The sequence below is a fragment of the Bombina bombina genome, chromosome 3 (assembly GCF_027579735.1).
Source record: "Bombina bombina isolate aBomBom1 chromosome 3, aBomBom1.pri, whole genome shotgun sequence".
NCBI lineage: Eukaryota > Metazoa > Chordata > Amphibia > Anura > Bombinatoridae > Bombina > Bombina bombina.
The window spans coordinates 768,093,570-768,116,769 of record NC_069501.1 but is presented as its reverse complement, the minus strand read 5'-3'; the positions used below and the strand labels follow the sequence as shown (position 1 = coordinate 768,116,769).

Sequence of the window (23,200 nt, the reverse complement as noted above, 5' to 3'; positions counted from 1 at the left end):
ACTAGGCGCCCTCACCGGACCAACCGGACATAAAAAAGGTGCCACATGTCTGAACTAGGCCTCAAGGACAGAAGGATTTGTACCCAGTCAGGACCAGCCTGAAACCAAGGGCCCCAGCACTGTCAAGGCCACCTGATGATGGCGGGATAAAGAACAGTCAGACAGACTTTTATAAACAGTGTGACCACAAATCGTGAGTATCAATTCTAGAGAGGAAAGTTCCCGAAGGAGACATCATACCACAACATGAGCTTTAGACCAAAGAAAAATCATCCACACCGGATGAAAATAAAAGATAAGGCAACCCGTAGGTTATCACCCAGGAAGAATGGACAGACCCGCAGGACCAGCCCTACAGGGGTCCGGGACTTCCAAGCTCAGAACTGGAAAAGGATACACAAATAACAAAGACTATACGAAGATTACTTCATCCCCTTATGTCTATGTATGCAAGCAAATCGAAGAGGAAGACTGAGAATCCCCATACCCATTAAGAGTGGAATCCTCCAGTAACGCCAAAAACGTGCCTTAGTAGGACAAGAAGGCGCGCTAGTCTATAACGAAAGGCGCAACATACCTCCGCTGGGACAAAAGGAAACACCGGCCCCGAAGGTTGACCCTCTTAGGCCTCAGGGGCAGTCGCTCCCCCAGAAGGCTGAACTGGACAAGGTGATCCCATGCCGGACAAGCCCTGATTAACAAAACACAGACAATATCATAAGCACACTCCCGGGAGGTGCCAGTGCCAAAGATATGGCCAATGTGGAACCATGTCGTAACGCATGCGTAGTAAGAGTTGATGGTAGGGAACTCATCTTGTGAGAAATAGAATCCCCAGAGACGGATGGCTCAGTGGGCACCCGATTCCCCAATCCCGATGTTATGAGCTGCTTATTATATTTTCATTATTTTATATGTTTAACCAAATTTTTCCTTTTCTTTTACTGAACTCTTCTCTGAAACTGCAGATATATTACTTCTGTATTTTCTAATAAGTGATGTATCTTTAACAACTTACTTTTAGCCTAATAAGTATGTATCAGTACATCTTAAAGTTATGGCTTCTCCCATACAAAGTTTTCTAAATATCTGAAACTCAAGGTAAAATCCAAGGCTTCTCTGTACAGTATCAACTTCTCAATCCAATTAGCCAACTAGCCTCTGGTCACATTCCAAGAAAACATATCTCTCAAATTTTAAGATAGAGGACCTGTTTTTTTTTTCCTAGTAACCACCAATCACGTGAAATTTATTGGCCAATCATTATCAGCCAAATAGCTCTCTGCTTTGTAAGGAACTGCAATAGTATAAAAATGCATGTATATGAAAATGTGTTAGTCTTGCGTTACTGTTTTTTGTGCTGGGACACTGTTGCAACAGTGTAATAAAGATTACCTCTCCTGTAGTGAGCCCTTGTTTGATAAATATCTGGTCTGGACCTCTTTATTACTGCACCTGAGACGAGCTCACTCACGACACCGAGGAACAGAGCACTCTAAAACGGCATTCGGAACATAACTGATTAGCATATATCACCCGGGTCAATTCATATTCTTCCCAAGAAGTAGAGTCTGAATCAGAGACATCCGTCTCCAAGAATCCTCCATAACTGTCTGAGACACTGCCACCTCCAGAGAACCAGACACAAGCAGACCAGGATTTCTCCATCGCCACGTGGTCAGGAAAACGGAAATGGAGTCACAAGATAAACCGTGCAGTCCATGCAAAAGTGCACCCGACCGAAAAGGCCGCGTCACTATACATAGGCTGTTATGTTCCAAAATAGCCATGAGCCAAAGTAACACTACACAGTAGCAGACAGAATCACATAAACATGATTATAAACCCCCCCTGTTCAATAATACCCCTCAGGAGATATTAAACCTTGATTCCTAGATACAAAAAGGAGCCTCACTGAGACCATATGTTAAAGTTATCCCCAAAAGGTTGTAGCCCCTCTCAGATAAACAGTTGAAATTACAATACATCCATGATGAAAGTAAAATGAAACTATCTTACCGGAATCTACGCTGTAGAACAGGAACACGGCCCTTCAAGTGTGATAGATAGTAGCGTTGCTTCTGTCATGGACTTGAGAGAAAAAAGCAGGCAGCGAAACTCGTCAACGCTGATTGCTTGTGGAGCTGTTAATATGAGTCGGGATGGTTTCGCAGAAAGACTCTCCCTGCACCTCCGGACTCTAACTTTCACCCATGCTGTCACTGAGATGCTGACAGGACTACTTAAAACTCCAGTCCCATGCCGAAGAGTACTACCCTCCATAAGAGGCTATCGAAAACTTCTGACACTTCTCTGCCAACCTCCTGGGACAAAAGGCAAAGAATGACTGGGGGATGAGGGAAGAGCATTTAAGCCTTTGGCTGGGGTGTCTTTGCCTCCTCCTGGTGGCCAGGTTCTGAATTCCCAAAAGTAATGAATGCAGCTGTGGACTCTTTCCATTTATGAAGAAAATGATTGATGATTCAAGTAAAATTGATGTGACCAACAACCAGCGGATTATCTGTATTTCATCAGGAGCTTTTAAAAGTGCGCCTTTACCGAGACACTGCTAGAACATGCCCCCTCTTTGTATTATTTTTTTAAATTTGGATTTCGCTATTTAAAAAAAAAAAAATGCACAAAATATAACTTGCTTACTTTTAACTAGATAAAGACAAATAATCTATTAATACCATATTTTCATATTTTTTTTCAGAATGATTTATTAGTTGTTTTGAGCACAGTAATATTAAAGGGGCAGTGTACTGTACAATTTTCTCCAATGTGTTCATAACGATCTATTTTACCTGCTGGAATGTATTAAATTGATTACAAATAACTTCTTTAGCTTTATTTTTTTCATTTGGAATAGTCAATTTTGCCAGTTGCCACCTTGACTGAATATTTCAATACTTACAGTGGGGTAAAAAAGTATTTAGTCAGCCACCAATTGTGCAAGTTCCCCCACTTAAGAAGATGAGAGAGGCCAGTAATTTTTTTTTTTTTATTCAAATATATTTTTTTATTGAGGTAATGAATAACAGTAATACAACACAAAATATGTCCAGAAACGGAACAGAAGTGATAAGAGTAATTATACAATTCGCATGTATCCAATAAGCTTGAAATAAAACAGTAAGGTATCGATTTGACATTTATAATCATTGTCTAACTAGAAACAGTGTCATATACATATAAATGTTGGTTGATATTATTCAACATAGAAGGCTCAGTAGTAAGAGTATAGTCGCTGATATGGGCTATGTCACTATTTCTAGGATTGTGATTGGAAAGTATAAACTAGTTGATGATAAATATAAGTAATTAGGACATATAACAATGAACCCTCTTTTTTATATATCAGATATCCAATGGTCCCTATAGTAACAAAAATTTAATGATGGCGACAGATAGGGAGTTAGCTTTTGCCTGGCCACTCATGGGCCAGATTATGTGGGGGAAGGGAGTTCAGCGGACAAGAACCGCTCAAAAGGGGGAAAGCGGGGGGGGCGGAGCCTATAGAAATGTGAATCTGGGATGGCTGCAGAAGTTCTAAATGTATCTGCGTATAGGGTGTTTGGCGTGATTCCCTAAAGGGAGTACCCATGGAAAATTATACCAGTATATACTGAGGGTAGATTGGCACAAGTGCTTAGTCAGGTGTGGGGCCAGTGATGTGTGTAAAAAAAGTAGGAAAGTGTGGGAGATATATAGGAAAGTTGTTAGCCAGGGGACTGTTTCTATGTGATTTTATTTCCATTGGCATTGGGCTATAATAGCGGGAGTCTTGTGAATGTAGAAGGAATTATAGCCAAATCAATTTTTCTACAAATATTCTGATACTGTCACATTAAGCATATATTCCAGCTCTCTAACGTTGTGAAAATTATTACTGAAAGTAGGGTCATGTAATTAGAGAAAAGGGACTTCACCTTGAGTTGTATACTTGTATGAGTCTAAATAGGTAATGCAAGAATAGGTTATGTTCAAACATATATATATATATATATATATATATATATATATACAGCAATAAACAAGAGCATGAGCAAAATATACATGTGGCGATGCATTGTGAACCTCCTGAATGCTCTGCAATAGATGTTAGCTGAAAACAAAGCAGGCGTGCTACTCCATACACATGTATTATTAAAACTTATAATGTATATACAAGCAGCGTTGAGCCAACTGTTGTATAGTTTATAAATGGAGATTAGCCCATACCTGACTTGCTGTTAAGCAGGGGTCTTGGGCGTATTTCTAGCACAAAAGATTCTAATCCCCCAGCCATTGCTTATAAGAAAACAGGAGGTGGCTAAAAAACAAACTCGTTTATCTGTAAGTAGGAGATGACCAGCTAGTGCACTAATCATAACAGCAGATTATAAGCCATAACTCATTAATTCAGCTTATGCAGTTAGTGTATAAGAAAAACACAAGGTATAAATCAGGTCATGGATCCTCTCATGTTTTATAACACTATTTTAGAGGCTCTTATGTAACTCCAAGCATAATACTGTATGCAATGTTGATATGACAACAAACGCTAAATGTAGTTCGCTGCCTAGACTTGTGAAATTAGTGATCATAGACATTTTAAGGGAATGTATGTGTTATCCACGTGTAATATATTGAGCTAGTGCGATAGGAATGTTGGGGGGTTATACTGTTAGAGATAGGGGTAATTAGACCTAGCGCAGGGCACTGAAATGACCAGCATAGTACAGGTTTGGAATCAAATCATGACAGGAGTGGAGGAACCATCATATCAAGACATATCCCAATCTTTGGCTAATAAAAAGTAGAAACATTAGTAAATAGAAAATATACTAGACCTTATGTATTATAACTCTAATAACAGATAGCAGACAGTTTAAAGGTTGACACAAAACAGGAGAAACATGTGCAAGAGGTATTCAAAGCAGTTCAATTCTTAACAATCAGCTTGTGGGTAGTCAAGAGATCATCCGGTTAAGCCCTCAAATCCAACCCGAAACACCAGGTACTTCAGCCGATGCCCACTCTCATACAAAAACTTTCACACTCAGGGCAGTTAACTGTGTTTAGACACCTTCGCAGTTGAAAGTCAAGACGCAGGGCAAATAAATTAATCGAGTCCCAACTGTGATGGGCCGATTTTCCTGCAGGTTCAGATCTCTGAATTTCTTCAATCTTGGCTCCGGTATTTTCACATTGCATTGGCTCTCTATAGATCGCCGCATGGCGATAATTTGCAGCCGTTTCCTGGGACCTGCCATGCAATAACTCCATCCTGGTCACGGGAACTCCATGTGGCTCCTTGAAATATCTAGAGGCCTCTGAGCTTGAGCCGACCTCTCCACCCGGTTCCAAATCTGTTTCTATCCATTCTGGCATCCTCGGAGGTTTAACTAGTGGATCATTCCTTATTCCTATGTTATGGTGTGTCGGTGGCGTCGGCTGATCAAAGGCCGGCCACCTCCTAGAACAGGCAGTTCCATCCACTAGTTCCGATGCAGCAGTATAATCTCTCAGAAGGGGCCTGCATACCGCGTTGCCCACAGGTAGTGGACTAGTTCCCTCTTCCATATCAGGTAGGGTCCAGGTTGTCATAAGTACCTTCTGTGCCAGAACATTAGTCGCCTCCTCTACACCCCTGTTAGGATCAATCAGGGGAACAGGCGCAGCTAGTGTCAGGATTTGGCAAAGTTCATTTTTTAGTTCAGCGAAATGGCGGTACAAGATATCCTGTACCTCGGCTTCCCAAACGTCGAGCGCAGCTGTGATCTCTCTAGGTCCAGACATATTTAAGAGTGTATAAGTTTTAGAGACCTACTTTGTGGCTTTGTGAGGCCCCAAATAGGCAACAGTCTCGTGTCACGACCAAGAAGTACAGACAGAGTAAAGGAGCTTGAGATTTACCACTATATACTTAGGTTGTGCTTAGTATAGTTTCTTAAAGATATAAAGAGCTTAGTTTAAGCTTTAGCCTCCAGAAATAAGTTAAATAGCTCAATATTGTAGAATAATGTCAGGAGCTCCGTTGAAACACAATCTGTTGCTCCGGCTGTAGGCTCCGCCCCGAGGCCTGTAATTTTCATCATAGGTATACCTCAACTATGAGAAACAAAATGTGGAAACAAATCCAGACAATCACATTGTCTGATTTGGAAATAATTTATTTGCATATTATAGTGGAAAATAAGTATTTGGTCACCTACAAACAAGCAAGATTTCTGGCTCTCACAGACCTGTATCTTCTTCTTTAAGAGGCTCCTCTGTCCTCCATTCATTACCTGTATTAATGGCACCTGTTTGAACTTGTTATCAGTATAAAAGACACCTGTCCACAACCTCAAAGAGTCACACTCCAAACTCCACTATGGTGAAGACCAAAGAGCTGTCGAAGGACACCAGAAACAAAATTATAGACCTGCACCAGGCTGGGAAGACTGAATCTGCAATAGGCAAGCAGCTTGGTGTGAAGAAATCAACTGTGGGAGCAATAATAAGAAAATGGAAGACCACTAATAATCTCCCAGCGCAAGATCTCACCCCGTGGGGTCAAAATGATCACAAGAACGGTGAGCAAACATCCCAGAACCACACGGGGGGACCTAGTGAATGACCTGCAGAGAGCTGGGACCAACATAACAAAGGCTTCCATCAGTAACACACTACGCCGCCAGGGACTCAGATCCTGCAGTGCCAGACGTGTCCCCCTGCTTAAGCCAGTACATGTCCGGGCCCATCTGAAGTATGCTAGAGTTTGGAGGAGAGAGAATGCTGAGTTGCAACCAAAGAACACCATCTACTGTGAAGCATGAGGGTGGCAACATCATGCTTTGGGGCTGTTTCTCTGCAAAGGGAACAGGACGACTGATCCATGCACATGAAAGAATGAATGGGGCCATGTATCGTGAGATTTTGAGTGCAAACCTCCTTCCATCAGCAAGGGCATTGAAGATGAAACATGGCTGGGTCTTTCAGCATGACAATGATCCCAAACACACCGCCCGGCCAACGAAGGAGTGGCTTCGTAAGAAGCATTTCAAGGTCCTGGAGTGGCCTAGCCAGTCTCCAGATCTCAACCCCATAGAAAACCTTTGGAGGGTTTGTCCATCGACAGCCCCAAAACATCACTGCTCTAGAGGAAATCTGCATGCAGGAATGGGCCAACATACCAGCAACAGTGTGTGACAACCTTGTGAAGACTTACAGAAAACGTTTGACCTCTGTCATTTCCAACAAAGGTTTTATAACAAAGTATTGAGATTAACTTTTGATATTGACCAAATACTTATTTTCCACCATAATTTGCAAATAAATTCTTTCCAAATCAGACAATGTGATTGTCTGGATTTGTTTCCACATTTTGTCTCTCATAGTTGAGGTATACCTATGATGAAAATTACAGGCGTCTCATCTTCTTAAGTGGAAGAATTTGCACAATTTGTGGCTGACTAAATACTTTTTTGCCCCACTGTAAGTATCGGCTATGGAAAAGCTGTGTAAACATAACACGAAGAATAAATTACACTTCCAGTGTGTGTGTATGTGTGTGTGTATGTGTGTGTGTGGGGGGGGGGGAAGATAAGCCCTCAAATGTTCATTTTTAGTTGCTCTCTCCAAGTATACAAATAGAGATAAAATAAGCAAGCTCAATCCATTTCAATGGGTTATGGTCTCAAAGAGCATTTTCATATTCAAAAATAAACCTAAAAGGGACAATTTCCCATTCATTTTATACTCTTCAGTGGTAGAACAATTAGAAATCCATTAAGGGGAATCAAGTTTTATAGTACACTGCCACTAAGGGTTTTTAGTAGCATAGTATTTGTTAAAGGGACAGTCTACTTGAAACATTTTTATGGTTTAAAAAGGTAGATAATCCCTTTATTATACATTCCCCAGTTTTGCATAACCAACACTTTTGTATTAATATATTTTTTACCTCTGTAATTAACTTCTTGTATGTAAGCCTCTGCAGACTGCTCCCTTATCTCAGTGCTTTATACAAATTTGCATTCCAGCCAATTAGTGCGGACTCATGCATAACTCCATGGGAGTGAGCACAATGTTATCTATATGGCACACATGAACTAGTACTGGCTAGATGTGAAAAGCTATTGAAATGCACTGGGATAAGAGGTGTCCTTCAATGGATTAGAAATTAGCATATGAGCCTTCCTATGTTTAGCTTTCAACAAAGAATACCAAGAGAACAAAGCAAATTTATTGATACAAGTTAATTGGAAAGTATGTTTAGAATTGCATACCCTATCGGAATCATGAAAGTTTAATTTTGACTTTACTGTCCCTTTAAGTCAGACTTGGAGATTAATTTGAGTATAAATTGTCATGCTATTAGAACAGTAGATTAGGATCCTATATTTACGAATCTTAATAAAAAATTATAAGCTTAAAGATAAATTGGAAAAAAAAATAACTTACTGGATCAAAAATATGAAAAAACATAATTCAGAAAAAAACAAAGTTGATTTAATATTTTACAAATATTGTACACAATTAAGAGACCAAACTTATTTTCCAGGCAAAAAATATAATCTGCCATATATCAGCAAGTGAAAATCAACAAGCGGCATATGTAGGGCCCCATAACATATGCGGCGACGCTGGTTTTTGCACGGGTTTGGTATCCTATATACAGCGCCGCATATAAATGCGGCACGTATATTTCACCCGTCGCCCTCAATTTTTACTCCCATAGGCTAACATATGACCGCGTCACAAATCGGTATCCAATATCCAGCGCAAGTACTTACTTGGTGAAAATGGAGAAATCTTACTCCATTTTTACCTTGCCATAAAAGGCAGCCGTAGCAAGCCTTGCGCTGAGTATGGGAGCATTGTAACTCCCGAAAATGCCTGCAAAAATAAACACCTAACGCATGCGCAATGTCTATCTACCTGTCAACCGCAATCCCCCACCGCAATAACTAAAAGTGTATTAACCCCTATTATCCGCCATCAAACCCACACCGCAAGTAATAACTAAATTATTAACCCCTAAATCCGCCAACCCCAACATTGCAAACTACCTATTAAAACTATTAACCCCTAAACCGCCAAAGCTCACAACGCAATAAATCTATTAAAGTATTAACCCCTAAATCGCCAAAGCTCACAACGCAATAAACCTATTAAAGTATTAACCCTTAAAACCGCCAAAGCCCACAACGCAATAAACCTAACCCCCCCTAAATGAACCCAAATTACCTAATTTACAAAATACTAAAGCTACTATTAAATTAAAAAAACCTAACACTACTTTAAAAATAAAAATAAAATAAGTATAAATTAAAGGGACAGTTTAATCAAAATTCTGGAGTAGACTGTCCCTTGAAGCTACAATTACAGAAAATAAAAAAGAAAATTACCACATTTTTAAAAATTATACCTAATCCCTATGAAAATAAAAAGCCCCCCCCCCCCAAATAAAAACACCCCCTACTCTAATAAACTACCAGTAGACCTTAAAAGGGCTTTTTGCAGGGCATTGCCCCAAGATAATACAACAAAATACACAAAGCCCTAACAGTAAAAAACCCCACCCACCAAACCCCCACAAATAAAATAACCTAACACTAAAAACCCTAAACTAACCATTGCCCTGAAAAGGGAATTTGTTGGGCATTGCCCTTAAAAGGGTATTTAGCTCTTTTACTGCCCACCCTATTTAAATAAAATGAAAAAAACAACAAAAAAACCCTAACTCTAAGCCCCAGGTTGCTATTCACCGTTTCCTGAAGTCCGGCGGAGAAGGTCCTTTTCCAGGCAGTGAAGTCTTCTTCCAAGCGGCAACCTCTTCTTTCTTCTTCCTGGAACATCCTTCGCTGAGCCGCTTAAGCCAGTACATGTCCGGGCTCGTCTGAAGTATGCTAGAGAGCATTTAGATGATCCAGAAGTGGATTGGGAGAATGTCATATGGTCAGATGAAACCAGAGTAGAACTGTTTGGTAGAAACACAACTCGTCGTGTTTGGAGGAGAGAGAATGCAGAGTATAACAAAGTATTGAGATGAACTTTTGATATTGACCAAATACTTATTTTCCACCATAATTTGCAAATAAATTCTTTCCAAATCAGACAATGTGATTGTCTGGATTTGTTTCCACATTTTGTCTATCATAATTGAGGTATACCTATGATGAAAATTACAGGCCTCTCTCATCTTCTTAAGTGGGAGAACTTGCACAATTGGTGGCTGACTAAATACTTTTGTGTCCCACTGTAAGTATCGGCTATGGAAAAGCTGTGTAAACATAACAAGGAGAATAAATTACACCTCCAGTGTGTGTGTATGTGTGTGTGTGTGTGGGGGGGGGGGAGATAAGCCCTCAAATGTTCATTTTTAGTTGCTCTCTGCAAGTATACAAATAGAGATAAAATAAGCAAGCTCAATTCATTTCAATGGGTTGTGGTCTCAAAGAGCATTTTCATATTCAAAAATAAACCTAAAAGGGACAATTTCCCATTCATTTTATACTCTTCAGTGGTAGAACAATTAGAAATCCATTAATGGAGAATCTTCTTCCAAGCGGCAACCTCTTATTTCTTCTTCCTGGAACATCCTTCGCGGAGCGGAGCTGAAGACTGAAGACCGTGGTCTTTTCTTAGACGCCAGCAGTTTCTAAAGTGCCGTAAGTCACTGGTGACTCCAGAAATTTTTATTTACGCTCATTTCTGGACATTGCTAATTTATCAGTCTTACGGCACTTTATGAACTGGTGGCAGGGTTTATGTAATACCCCGATGTGCGAGGTGAAATTGTGGGTTGCAGCGCTTGCGCTGAAGCCTGCGCCGTATATGTAATCTCGCCCGTAGCATCTGAGCATGAGTTGCCCTGTTTAAATTGTTAAAGTGGATCCAAGATAAACAGTTTAAGCACACGATATATGGTGAAGTTTGACAAAAGGGCCATTCCTTCCCGTTTTATAGTAGAGGTCAGAGCCACCACTGCTTTACATGATATCCCAACCCCAGAATGTGCTTAGCATAAAATATACTTATGCACTTTCACAAGTTCCCTTCTTCAAGATTTACTGTTTATCAGCTCCAGTCCTCAATTATGCCTAATAAGCCCTTTAAAGGGATTCCATAACTGACTCAATCATAACAACTATGGTAATAAACGGCCTAAGAACAGTTGAAAAACACTGTACAAGATTACCCGTAGTAGTATTTGGCAGTAAATTAAAAGGGATGGCAAATGGATAAAAACATTATACTATCCAGAGTGGGTTCATAAGTTTAAAATATGTATAAGTGAATGATCTTAAAGGGACAGTCTAGTCAAAATTAAACTTTCAGGACATGCAATTTGAAACAACTTTCCAATTTACTTTTATCATCAAATTTGCTTTGTTCAGCTGGTATTCTTTGTTGAAAGCTAAACCTAGGAAGGCTCATATGCTAATGTCTAAGCCCTTGAAGGCTGCCTCTTATCTTAGTGAATTTGACAGTTTTTCACAGTTAAACAATGCAAGTTTATGTGTGGCATATAGGTAACATTGTGCTCACTCCCGTGGAGTTATTTAAGAATTGTAATGTAATCATGTTGGTTATGCAAAACTGGGGAATGGGTAATAAAGGGATTATCTATCTTTTTAAACAACAAAAATTCTGGAGTAGGCTGTCCCTTTAAAATCCGCCCCTTCAAGGTCCTTTAGCCACTACCTCACCTACACAATTTTTTCATTAAAATCATCTGGAGACGGTAAAGCCAATTTAAATAAGCTTTGTATCTGGCACACTCCAGGGCCAGAATCTGCCTATCTGCTGGCTTCCCCAAGAAAACATAGTACACACTATGGCCATGCCATTATCGCATGATGCAATTAGTCATATGAGGCTATGCAATATCGAATCACATGAGGCTGCACTTTTTTTTTTCAAAACAAAATGAAAACTGCTTCATTTACATGTTAAATCAATCACATCATCCAGCCCAGCACAGATCAATCCTCCAGTGGGCGGATCAGGAAGAGTCACATCAATGTCACAGCATGTAACGATACTGCCGCCATTTTACTTGCCTCATGGTTTGTTGCTCCAGTCCTGAGGTGTGCACAGACATGGAAGGTGGCGGACTGGCGGGCTCTTTTCTCTGCCCTATTTAGTCTGCAGTGCAAACTGCAAAAGTGGCAAGCCGATGTTTTGAACAGTTAAAATGCATTTTTTAATGCAAAATGTATTTTAATAAACACGCTATCACAATATTTCATCAAAAAAAAAAATCTTGATAATTTTTTTTCCATATCACACAGCCCTAGTACACACCCACCCATACTGTCTTCCCTCAATCCGACACACCAATAGGAAGACACCCATGAACAGGCAAAATGGGAAGGGAAAGGGGTGGATAGAAGCTGTACCATCCGCTTGTAATTGTGAGGAAAAAAAACGCGTGGCTTTGATGGCAGCCAAAGGATCCTTCCAGGGAAGGATTTTAAAGATACTTTGTGTTAGTTAATCTTGCAGAATGCAACTTTACACATATATTAAGCCTATCATAACAACACTTTAAATAGTACATTTTTTTAAATCTAACATTTACTGCCCCTTTAATCGGACCAGTGTCAAGTAAGATTCACTCAAAAACTTTAAAGCATAATCATGTAATTACAGCTAACAGTCAAGCAAAGAAATAAGCACTGTGGTGAAACTTACCAGGTTTACAGGGCTACTGACATTGCTGTTCATTAATGACACCAGTCCATTTACCAGGTCACTGAAAACAAAAGCAAATTCATTACTTTTATATATAAAGTTCAGCCTTAAAGGGACACTGAACACAATTTTTTTCTTTTGTGATTTAGATAGAGCATGAAATTTTAAGAAACTTTCTATTTTACTCCTATTATCAAATTTTCTTCATTCTCTTGGTATCTTTATTTGAAATGCAAGAATGCAAGTTTAGATGCCGGACAATTTTTGGTGAACAACCTGGGTTGTTCTTGCTGATTGGTGGATAAATTCATACAGCAATAAAAAAGTGCTGTCCAGAGTACTGAACCAAAAGAAGAAGCTTAGATGCCTTCTTTTTCAAATAAAGATAGCAAGTGAACGAAGAAAAATTGATAATAGGAGTAAATAAGAAAGTTGCTTAAAATTGCATGTTCTATCTGAATCACGAAACAAAAATTTGGGTTCAGTTTCCCTTTAAGGAATAATTAAAACTGAATGATAGACACGTTTAATAGTGTACTTGGAGAAAGCATTAAAGTAGTAAAGTGCAGTTTTACAAGACAAACACCGGTACACTTAATTAGACACTAGAGGGCAGCAAAACACAAAACAACATCTTTATTTTTTTCAATGTGATATTTCAATCTATTTTGCAAGAAGGAATTAACCATAACTAAATATGTTCATGCAGTGAAAGGAAGAAATAAAGACTCATATATAATTTATATTCTTATATTAATTTATATAACCCTTTTGTGTAAACAAATACTCTGCCCTAAACATTTATTCTTAAAACGATTGCATTGTATCTACTAATGTTCTTCAATACTTTTAGCTTTTTTTGAAAATCTGTTAACTAGTTAAATGCTTTTGGTGACAAATTTCTGTGATGCTGTGTATCTACAGGACAAAGCTTTATATTATACTGGAACAGATCCAGAAACAATTAACTAACAACAAAGCAACTGGTAAGTAAAATGGCACCTACAAATGACAATTTTCTCTGTTTCTGTTGGGAATTTGGAAGGTTTTGTGGTATTTCTTTGAACTTTTAAGGACACAATTCAAGTGAATAGACTTACCTGACATACTGAAATGCTCTCGTTTGAGATCCTGAGCCATAAACCTGCAAATAGATGATTATATATTAACAAGGAAAAACTACAGGTCAGGAGAGAAAAAAAGTTAGTAGTCAATTAAATATTTAAGGGACATTGTACTCAAAATATATCATGTATATGAAAGAGCAATAGTTAAAAATATTTAAAATATATTTTAAATTATAATCAGCTTAGATTTTTGTTAAATGTACAGCAAGTGCGAGAGATTATGTGCAACTGGGTTATGGGACTCTATTGCTCATTGGTTGAGAGACAACTCACAGAGAAAATACCCCCAAAGCAAAACCTGTTTTTATTCAAGTTTGAAATGTTACCTTTTTTACTTGATAATGATGATACTCGTTTATGCTGGTTGACACAAAGTATATATGTGTTGTTTATTGTTTTTTTTTTATACATTTTATATTCCATTTAAGAAGGTTACAAGAACATTTTTGAGTAGAATGTCCCTTTAAAGAAAGTAAAACACAAAAGAGGTTGAAATCATACTCATCCACTGCAATTTCTTATTAGCCTTGGACTAGTGGACATTCTAGACTTGTATTCAGGTAACAAAAGCTTAAACAAAATTTGTTTTTTTTCTAATCATTATGTGTTTCATAAACAGCTTCTTGAAATAATTTAATAATTCTCTAATGGATAAACTAAAAGCTTATAACGCGTTACACTTGACAAGTTAAAGGACTGTTAATTGATCATGTACAAAATGTGTTTTATTCATGATTTAATCTATAACTGAACTCTAAATCATTTAAGTGACATTGAACACCTTGTAATCACAAGATTTGTCTGCAGTCTTTCAATAAGTTAATAGGCTAGGTGGGTGTGAAAATGTTTTGAATCAATTTACAGCAAATTTGAAGGAGCAAACTTGTTGCTGAAGATGATCTGCTGGTCAGGGCAGAATTATGGTTATCAGAGGCATTGGTTTGGGGAATGTTTGAGTAGGTTTAATGCAGTCCCAGATATATGTGAAAGAAACCAGTACATTATTGTCATACATTTATAAAACCCTAACTATTACACAGAGCTATGTCATCAAAGGGACATTGAACGCATAATTTATTATTGTTTGAATGCTGTATTCAAAGCAAAAGACTAACCTGAGAAAAATTTGTAAAAAATATTTTAGTTGTTGTATTGAAAAAATAAGGGTAACAGTCTAATGCCCATACACACTTGCTTTAAGGATACATGGGAATTCCTGCAAAATAACATGTTACTTTAAGTGTTACTTTAGATTTAGCTAGCTGAAGATGCAAATTCCCCCTTTTTCAGACTATACCTTTAATATAACCTTAATTAGCTAGCAGGTGGCAAAATATATATGACATCAATAGCTTCAGGTATCTAAAGAAACTCTAAACACATACTTAAGATCATCCGGCTGGGCTGAAAGCCAAAGCTTGTGATACGTCAACAATAAACGTGTGTCATTCCAAAGCTTAATTTCTGCTTATGCCAAGCAGAGATCTCTAGTGTTTAGGAGCATGACGATAATGTAATTAACTTCAACGAATATAGGACCCTGCACCTTAATACAGTAGAACAGCTGCAAGGAAAGTCATGTTTCAATGGCTAATATGCATTCATTGTGATGACTTATTATTGCAAGGCACAGGGAAACACAAATAAAGTTATTTATTTGCTGTGAGTTAACTTCTTGAGAGCTGTTTAGCACTTTGTTATGCTTTCTTAAAATTATTATATTATTAGTATAAATATGTACGCACATAACTTTAATAACTGAGATGTGCTATGCTTAAAAGCTTAGGAAACATTACTTTCTACATTTCTTTTAGAGAAAGATGGCACCTAATTTATCTATAGCTTTAGTGCTTTAAAAATCATTTCAAGCGCATTCGCTTTCATCCCTGTTTTGAATTATCCATATATGTACCAGAAGTTACTAAAAGCAACACTAAAAGGAATGGAAAAATGCTACAACTTCACCAAAATGAAAAATATTAAAAGCACAGACAGCTATATTTAAATTTGAAAAAAGACCAAAAAAAATGAATTACAAAAAGGTATTACAATACATATTAATGATATAAAGACACAATTGTTTAACCTAATGCTTCTAGTTTTATTTAAGATGTTGTATTTTATTGTTTTGCAGAGAACTATAACTATTATGCTTAATGTAAACTAAACTATTGAAGTCTATAGTAACGCATTCTCTTAGACTAATTTTAGCAAAAGTTCTGTAGCTGCACTGACCTACTTGATTGACCCTACAAATGTACCCTCAAATCATTATAATAAAGTTTAGATTAGAGAAAAAAAAACACAACATAAAATATCCAGAAAATGTATGGCTGTGAATAGGGGGAGCAAGTGTTCCTAAGCTGCAGGTAGAGCGTTATGTTGAAAACGATTGAGAGGAATAGAAGTGGCACAAATGTAATGAGGTCAGATTATTAATAGGTAATTAAATGTCAGACTGACAATCACTACAAGGCTGAACACATTAAAGGGACATTTTTTTTAAGTTATTCATAATGAAAGTTTTTACCACTAACTTTCAAAATAGCAATATATGGAGCACTTATTTACGCACCATTGTGATTATAACTGAATGCCTTCTGCAGTCATGTTTGAATAGGTTTCAGGGAAGTGTGCATGGCTCCAATCCATGAGCAGATTATATCTTCTCACTTCACCTGCATTCAGCATGGCGTTGTATAATAAAACATAGATTTCCTCCTACCTAAGTATGCCCTACAGAAACACATACCATTTTTGGAATTGTGTAAAAATTATAAATTGTTACAGATTCTGTTTTGGGAACTAAAGGTAAAAGCATTTACATGCATAACTGAAAAACAAAACCAGAATGTCATGTGCCTTTATTTAAATGGGTTCAGTTAATTTTGTCAGAGTCATCAGCTACTTTTGAGAACAAGATTAAAAAAATGTGAACATTATTTTCAATGCGTACAACTGAAGTTCAAGGTATAAGAGAACCCCCCCCCCCCACACACACACAGTTTTAACACAAAGGGCCTCATGTACTAAGACATCATCTTGCTGTCCGCATATAATTTTGTGTCAAAGTACGTGCTCAGACACAAATTGTAATGCACAAAGCTGCCAACCATTTAAAAAGTAGGTGCGTCTCAAAGATATTTCTTCCCAGGATCGGATTAGATGTCCTTACTGACCGAGAGATCATCCAGAGGTTCCAGCTAGATAGGCATTTTCTCCTGACACTGTACGAAGAGATCAGTGAAACACTAGACAATCCCTGGACTTATTAAACTTCTAGCAGCACTACATTTTTTGCAACAGGATCCTTCAAGACTGTTTTAAGCGTTGTTATTAGCATAAGTCAGTCTGCTTTTTCCAAGACATCTTGCCAAGGTCATTGACACACTTATGAACGTATTTTCTCTGTATGTGTGTCTGCAAAGTGACGTTACTGACACCTTTCTTGTGACATTGGGTACAAAACTGACATACTAAAAGTAAGACAAATTAGTAACTTTGCATTTCACAAAGCTTCAAAGTTATCAAGAATCTGTCTTCGCAATGGATTTTTTTTTTTTTTTTTTAGTAAATATGAGTGACGGGCCTGAGCTATGGCAGGATAATTTGATTCATGACGTGCAATAAATTTGACGCCTTAGTACATGTTGGCCATGGTATCTAACTTCTCAGATGGTATCAAAATAGAATTAATAATATTAGTTAGCTAGAAGATCTGAATCTCTACTGGTAACTTAAGACACACACAGTGGAACTGTTCTGTAATTAGGCTTTTTTGATATATCAGGCAATACAGCACTTCCACTTTGGGGCACATTATAGTATTGACACTTCCCACCACTACGTCAAAAAAAATATATCAACCTCCCAGCTTCTTAGGTAAAACAGGACCATTATTCTATTGCCATAGGGTCCAAGAACACAAGAGGACATAAGATAGTCCTTAGTAATGTCATTTTGTGTTATGATAATACAATAAAGGAGCTGTTTTGAAGGCTGGTATATATTTTTTTTAATTAGGACTTTTTGGATAGGAGTTTTTAGTAAAAAAAGTAATTCCACCCCAAGATTTTGCTAAATTTAGATTTGTATAGGAGTGAGATTGTAATAAAATATTTTGTTTCACATATTTTGACTTTATTTTTTACTAGTAATTAACAAACATGAAAATCAGTGAGTCATCCAGTTTAGGAGACCCCTAATACATTTCAACATAAAAAAAACGTCTAGATATTTTTCTCGGTTTTGTGTTTTGTTATATCTTTAGAAGTACATTTATTTTAGACTTAAGGGTCTAAATGACTTTATTCGTACTTCTTAAGTCATGGTATGCTAATGTCCATTTTATTGTATTTAAACCTGCTGCAACAGTGTTTCACTAATACAGTACGTTAGCATCAATGCCAATACAAAGAAGTGCTATACTGTGGTCTTGGTGCACAATGATGAATTATAGAGCAGAAGCAAATTATAAATTGTGGATTTTTCAAACCATATAAGAGTTTGTGTTCTTGTTAATTAGTTAGAGAAGGAACTATAATGTATTTAATATTTGTTTTTAAAAGCAACAAAACACAATTCCATATATTGCAATATATAAATTTAGTATATTTCAGAAGAAATAAATATAAACGTTGCATTTACCGTCAAAGGCTCTCCCTGTAGTGCCTGAAGAACAAAATTGCTGACAACTCTGCCATCATTCATGTGCATCCGTGGTCCAAATGTATTAAATATTCGTGCCACTCGAACCTCTACACCTTCCTGTCAACAATAAAATATCAGGTCAGGCAAGAAGACTTAAAAACAAAAGAAAGTGTTTTTCGTCTGCAGTCCTTAACTACCCCCTGGCCTGTTAGAGCTGCTTAACGATTAGAGTTGAGAAACAGCTAAGTGACAATATGGGATGACAAAAAAATTACATTTAAATATATTTTCAATATATTGGCAGCTATTTAATTATTTCAAACAGTTTGTTAAATAAATAAAACTCAGTTAGTTGAATATGTCCATTTCCACTGATCTCACACAGCAACAAGAAATTAACCCATAGTATTACTTTGCTTTCATACCTCATGTGAAAAGCTAGACATATACATTGTTTATGGTGAATAATGAAAGAGACTGAAAACAGAATAACGATCCCTCAAGACAAAACTTTTATATTATAATTCTGAAAAACATAAAAAAAAAAGAATGGAACCTAATGAAAGGAAAATATTTAAAGGGACAGTCAAGTCCAAAATAAACTTTCATGATTTAAATAGAGCATGCAATTTTAAACAACTTTCCAATTTACTTTTATCACCAATTTTGCTTTGTTCTTTAGGTATTCTTAGTTGAAAGCTAAACCTAGGAGATTCATATGCTAATTCTTAGACCTTGAAGGCTGCCTCTAATCTGAATGCATTTTGATAGTTTTTCACCACTAGGGGGCATTCATTCATGTGTTTCATATAGATACCATTGAGCTCACGCACGGATTGGCTAAAATGCAAGTCTGTCAAAAGAACTGAAATAACGGGGCAGTTTGCAGAGGCATAAATACAGGGTAATTACAGAGGTAAAACGTGTATTATTGTAACTGTGTTGGTTATGCAAAACTGGGGAATAGTAATAAAAGGGATTATCTATCTTTTTAAAAAAACTAAAATTCTGATGTTGACTGTCCCTTTAAAGTATATATATTTTCTGGTATGTGGTTAAAGATTAAAAAATGCTACTGACAGTCTTAAAGGGATATTCCAGAATATGCATGTACCCTTCTTATTTTGTACACAGCGTCTATCATTTTTTTAAAGCATTATAAGGCAAAATAAATCTCTTTATAGAAAAATGTATAAAACTTATTGGGCAAAGTAATGATTTAGCAGCCAAATTGAGACAGTTTCCCTTTGTTAAGGAGTGGTTTTCCCCTAATCAATGCAGATGTATTTTCCCAAAAAGATAAGTGAGGCAAATTAGCCTCAGTGAGTTTGGGAGCGCGTTCATGCATGCACACAACCTACTGCTTCTTAATAATCACATCCTGTGAGAACTGACCAAACAGGAAGTATTACCGGAATCATCTTATCTTATTTTGTTAGAAAGCATCAGCTCAATCATCATAGGATTCTGATGACAATGCGTAGTAACTGCACATGCGTGAACTATGTATGTGTCTGATCATAGTTCATGATTCGCATCCACGGTAGAATTCAAATATGCATTTCTGTATTGGTTTGATACTGTTAAGAAAAGTAAATAACTTTATAATTTATTTTATAAAAGAGAACAACTTATTTTTTTAAGTTGGCTTGTAAAATGACTGGAATTCCCCTTTAATCTTTCACATACATTATTGTGTAATTTTTTTAAATCTACAAGTATAAAGATAAACAGAACTTCTTGATACAGGCACAACTAATTTATAATTTCTTTAAATCAAGTTAAAGGCAGTTACGCTCCACTGTTGAAAGCCAGCCTCCTTACCAAAACAGAAAAAAAAGGTGTAAGCTGAGGAGACCTTTTTATATGTTTACGTTTGGCCCCTTTGGAAGAATTCTAGGACTCACAGAACACACACACGCAATCTTAAAACGAGCAGAATGGTAAAAACTGAAATGTGCAGAATGCATTTTAATTTTTTATAGAAGCATTTTTGCCGAACACTTCCATTTGTAAAAAATATTTTAATAAACTGTATTCATTTATTTGGGACATATGTACATATGCGGCACATGCCCAGTGGATCTGCTCAGAGATGATCATGGAGTGTATTGTGTCAGTGATAACTCAATTTGAGTTATGCAAAACACCAAGGAGTCTCTGAGCAGTGGAATTTGAATGCAAGTGCATTAGGCACAAACAGCATATGCACATATGCCCCTGAACCAGTATTAACTTTTACTAGAAGTTCTATCACTAATAGAAGAATATTGCAAAAATGTTTCTATTCTGAACTGAAATCCACTCATGCCAATTTCATTTCTAACTATTTTTTACCTTTAATTTGTGGTTTTAAAGTGCTTGTGATTTATTATAGTAAATAAAGATATATTTTAATGAAAACTATAATGGAAGGAGTCTAGGTTGTATAGTGCATTGCCTTTGTGTTGTAGAATGTATACAGCTTGATCATTGTGACTCATTAAATAACCTGCATAACTGGATGACTCTTTAGTATTATTTGTAAAACACTTTGAGCTGGTATTGTGTTCATACCACATGCAATACATTTCTTACTGTAATAATTACACTTTTAATCCAACATAATACCAATGTCCCCCATAAATTATGATTGGTGCAGAAAATGTAGATTGATTACATATGTGGAATGACAACAAGGCCAATGAAGCCTGTGACAAAGTGCCAAATAGTTATAAATGGAAACTCTAATTAGTGTTGTAATGTATATAATCCTGTCTCTATACTTGAATTTCAAAGTTCAATAGGGCAAGATCTCTCAGTTCAAACCCTTCAGGTTACCAAAGCAAATAGACCAAACTTCCAGAAATGATATTACAGTTCTAAATTGGATACAGGCTATTTACCATCACGTACTGCACAATATTAATTCATATGCAACTTAAAGGGACATGAAACCCACATTTTTTTCTTTAATGTTTTAGAAAGAGCATGCAATTTTAAACAACTTTCTAATTTACTTCTATTATCTGATTTGCTTCATTCTTTTGATATCCTTTGATGAAAATCATATCTAAATAGGCTCTGTAGCTGCTGATTGGTGGCTGCCTCGTGTGATTGGCTCATTTATGCGCATTGCTATTTCTTCAACAAAGGATATCTAAAGAATGAAGCAAATTAGATAATAGAAGTAGATTGGAATGTTGTTTAAAATGGTATTCTCTATCTGAATCATGAAATAAAAAAATTGATTTAATGTCCCTCTAAAGGGCCATAAAAGGCCAAAATGAAAATGTCCTAATGTGTTAAGAGTTTTTTATTACAGCATTGTTGCTTGTATATAACAACATGTTTAACTTCTTCAAATGGGTTAAACACATAGTTAAAGCCAACGTCAGAGCAGCAATACACTACTGGGAGCTAGTTGAGCACATCTGGTGAGCCAATAACAAGAGGCATATGTGTGTAGCCCTTAATCACAAGCTAGTTCCTAGTAGTGCATTGCTGCTCCTGAGACTACCTAGGTATGCTTTTCAACAAAGTATACCAAGATAAAGTAAATTTGATAACAGAAGTAAAATGAAAAAAGGTTTCATTTTTATTCCAAATACAGCTCTGTTCATCAGGAAGCTAAATGCAAAAACCACCTTTAAATGAATTAACTGGGTCATGCATGGTAAATACAGTACACATTAATATTGTGAATTGATATATATATATTAGCACTTATATTTGGTGAAATTACTAGGCTAGTAGTTAGGGATAGTATTGTTAATTATTTAAAGGGACAGTCAACAGCAGAATTTTTGTTGTTTAAAAAGATAGATAATCCTGTGCGTGAGCTCAATGTTATCTTTAAGACACATGTGAACTAACACCCTCTAGTGGTAAAAAGCTGTCAAAATGCATTCAGATTAGAGGCGGCCTTTAAGGTCTAAAAATTTAGCATATGAGCCTACCTAGGTTTAGCTTTCAACTAAGAATACCAAGAGAACAAAGCAAAATTAGTGATACAACTAAATTGGAAAGTTGTTTAAAATTACATGCCCTATCTGAATCATGAAAGTTTATTTTGGACTTGACTGCCCCTTTAAAGAGCAAACAAGACCATTTAAAAGGACAGTGAACACAATGACTTTTATATATAACATGTTTAGTTCTGCATAATGAAACAACTTTGCAATATAATTTCATTGTTTATTTTGTTCTTGTTTTATGTCATTTAGCTCTGAAAAATCAGCAATATCTAATTCTCAGAACTACAAATACACTCTGCTGACTTATCAAGGCTAACTCTGCTAGATAAATGTCCCTAATTGGATTTAGCAGATAAAAAATGCAAAACAATTTACTTTATAATAACTTCATGACCTTGGCTAGCCTGTTGTCTGCCTTTTTTTGGAGGAGCCAATCTGGTCTTTATTCCACAAACAGTTAGTGGAGTTTGGCTATATTAAAATAATTGCAGTAAAAAGGATGTTAATATGTATTTAAAAAAGCTAAGACTTGGCTGATATGTTATTCTATACCAACACAACAGAAAAATATTGCAATTAGAAAGGGTTTACTGTCCCTTTCAATAATAATCAAGCTAATGTAGTAATGCAAATTAAAAACGGTACTAAAAGTGCTTTTACATTGTGGTCTAGGGGGACTATGTATTAACTGTTAAAATATATGTATATGCTTATATAAATATATATGAATGAGTTAATATGTGTATTTTGTTGAGAAAGAGAGAGGAGAGAGAGAGGAGAGAGAGAAAGAGAGAG

General features: G+C 36.6%; 1 protein-coding gene across 3 annotated transcripts in view; it reads right to left on the bottom strand.

Moving 5' to 3' along the window:
• UXS1 (UDP-glucuronate decarboxylase 1) overlaps positions 1 to 23,200 on the bottom strand; it is a 626,440-nt gene that overhangs the window by 52,819 nt on the left and 550,421 nt on the right. For all 3 annotated transcript variants that reach the window (XM_053707629.1, XM_053707627.1, XM_053707626.1), the window contains 3 exons: positions 18,447 to 18,566; positions 13,773 to 13,816; positions 12,673 to 12,733 (listed from right to left, as the gene is read on the bottom strand). In XM_053707629.1, coding sequence (XP_053563604.1) covers positions 12,673 to 12,733; positions 13,773 to 13,816; positions 18,447 to 18,566 — 225 coding nt within the window. The remainder of the gene's footprint in view (positions 1 to 12,672; positions 12,734 to 13,772; positions 13,817 to 18,446; positions 18,567 to 23,200) is intronic.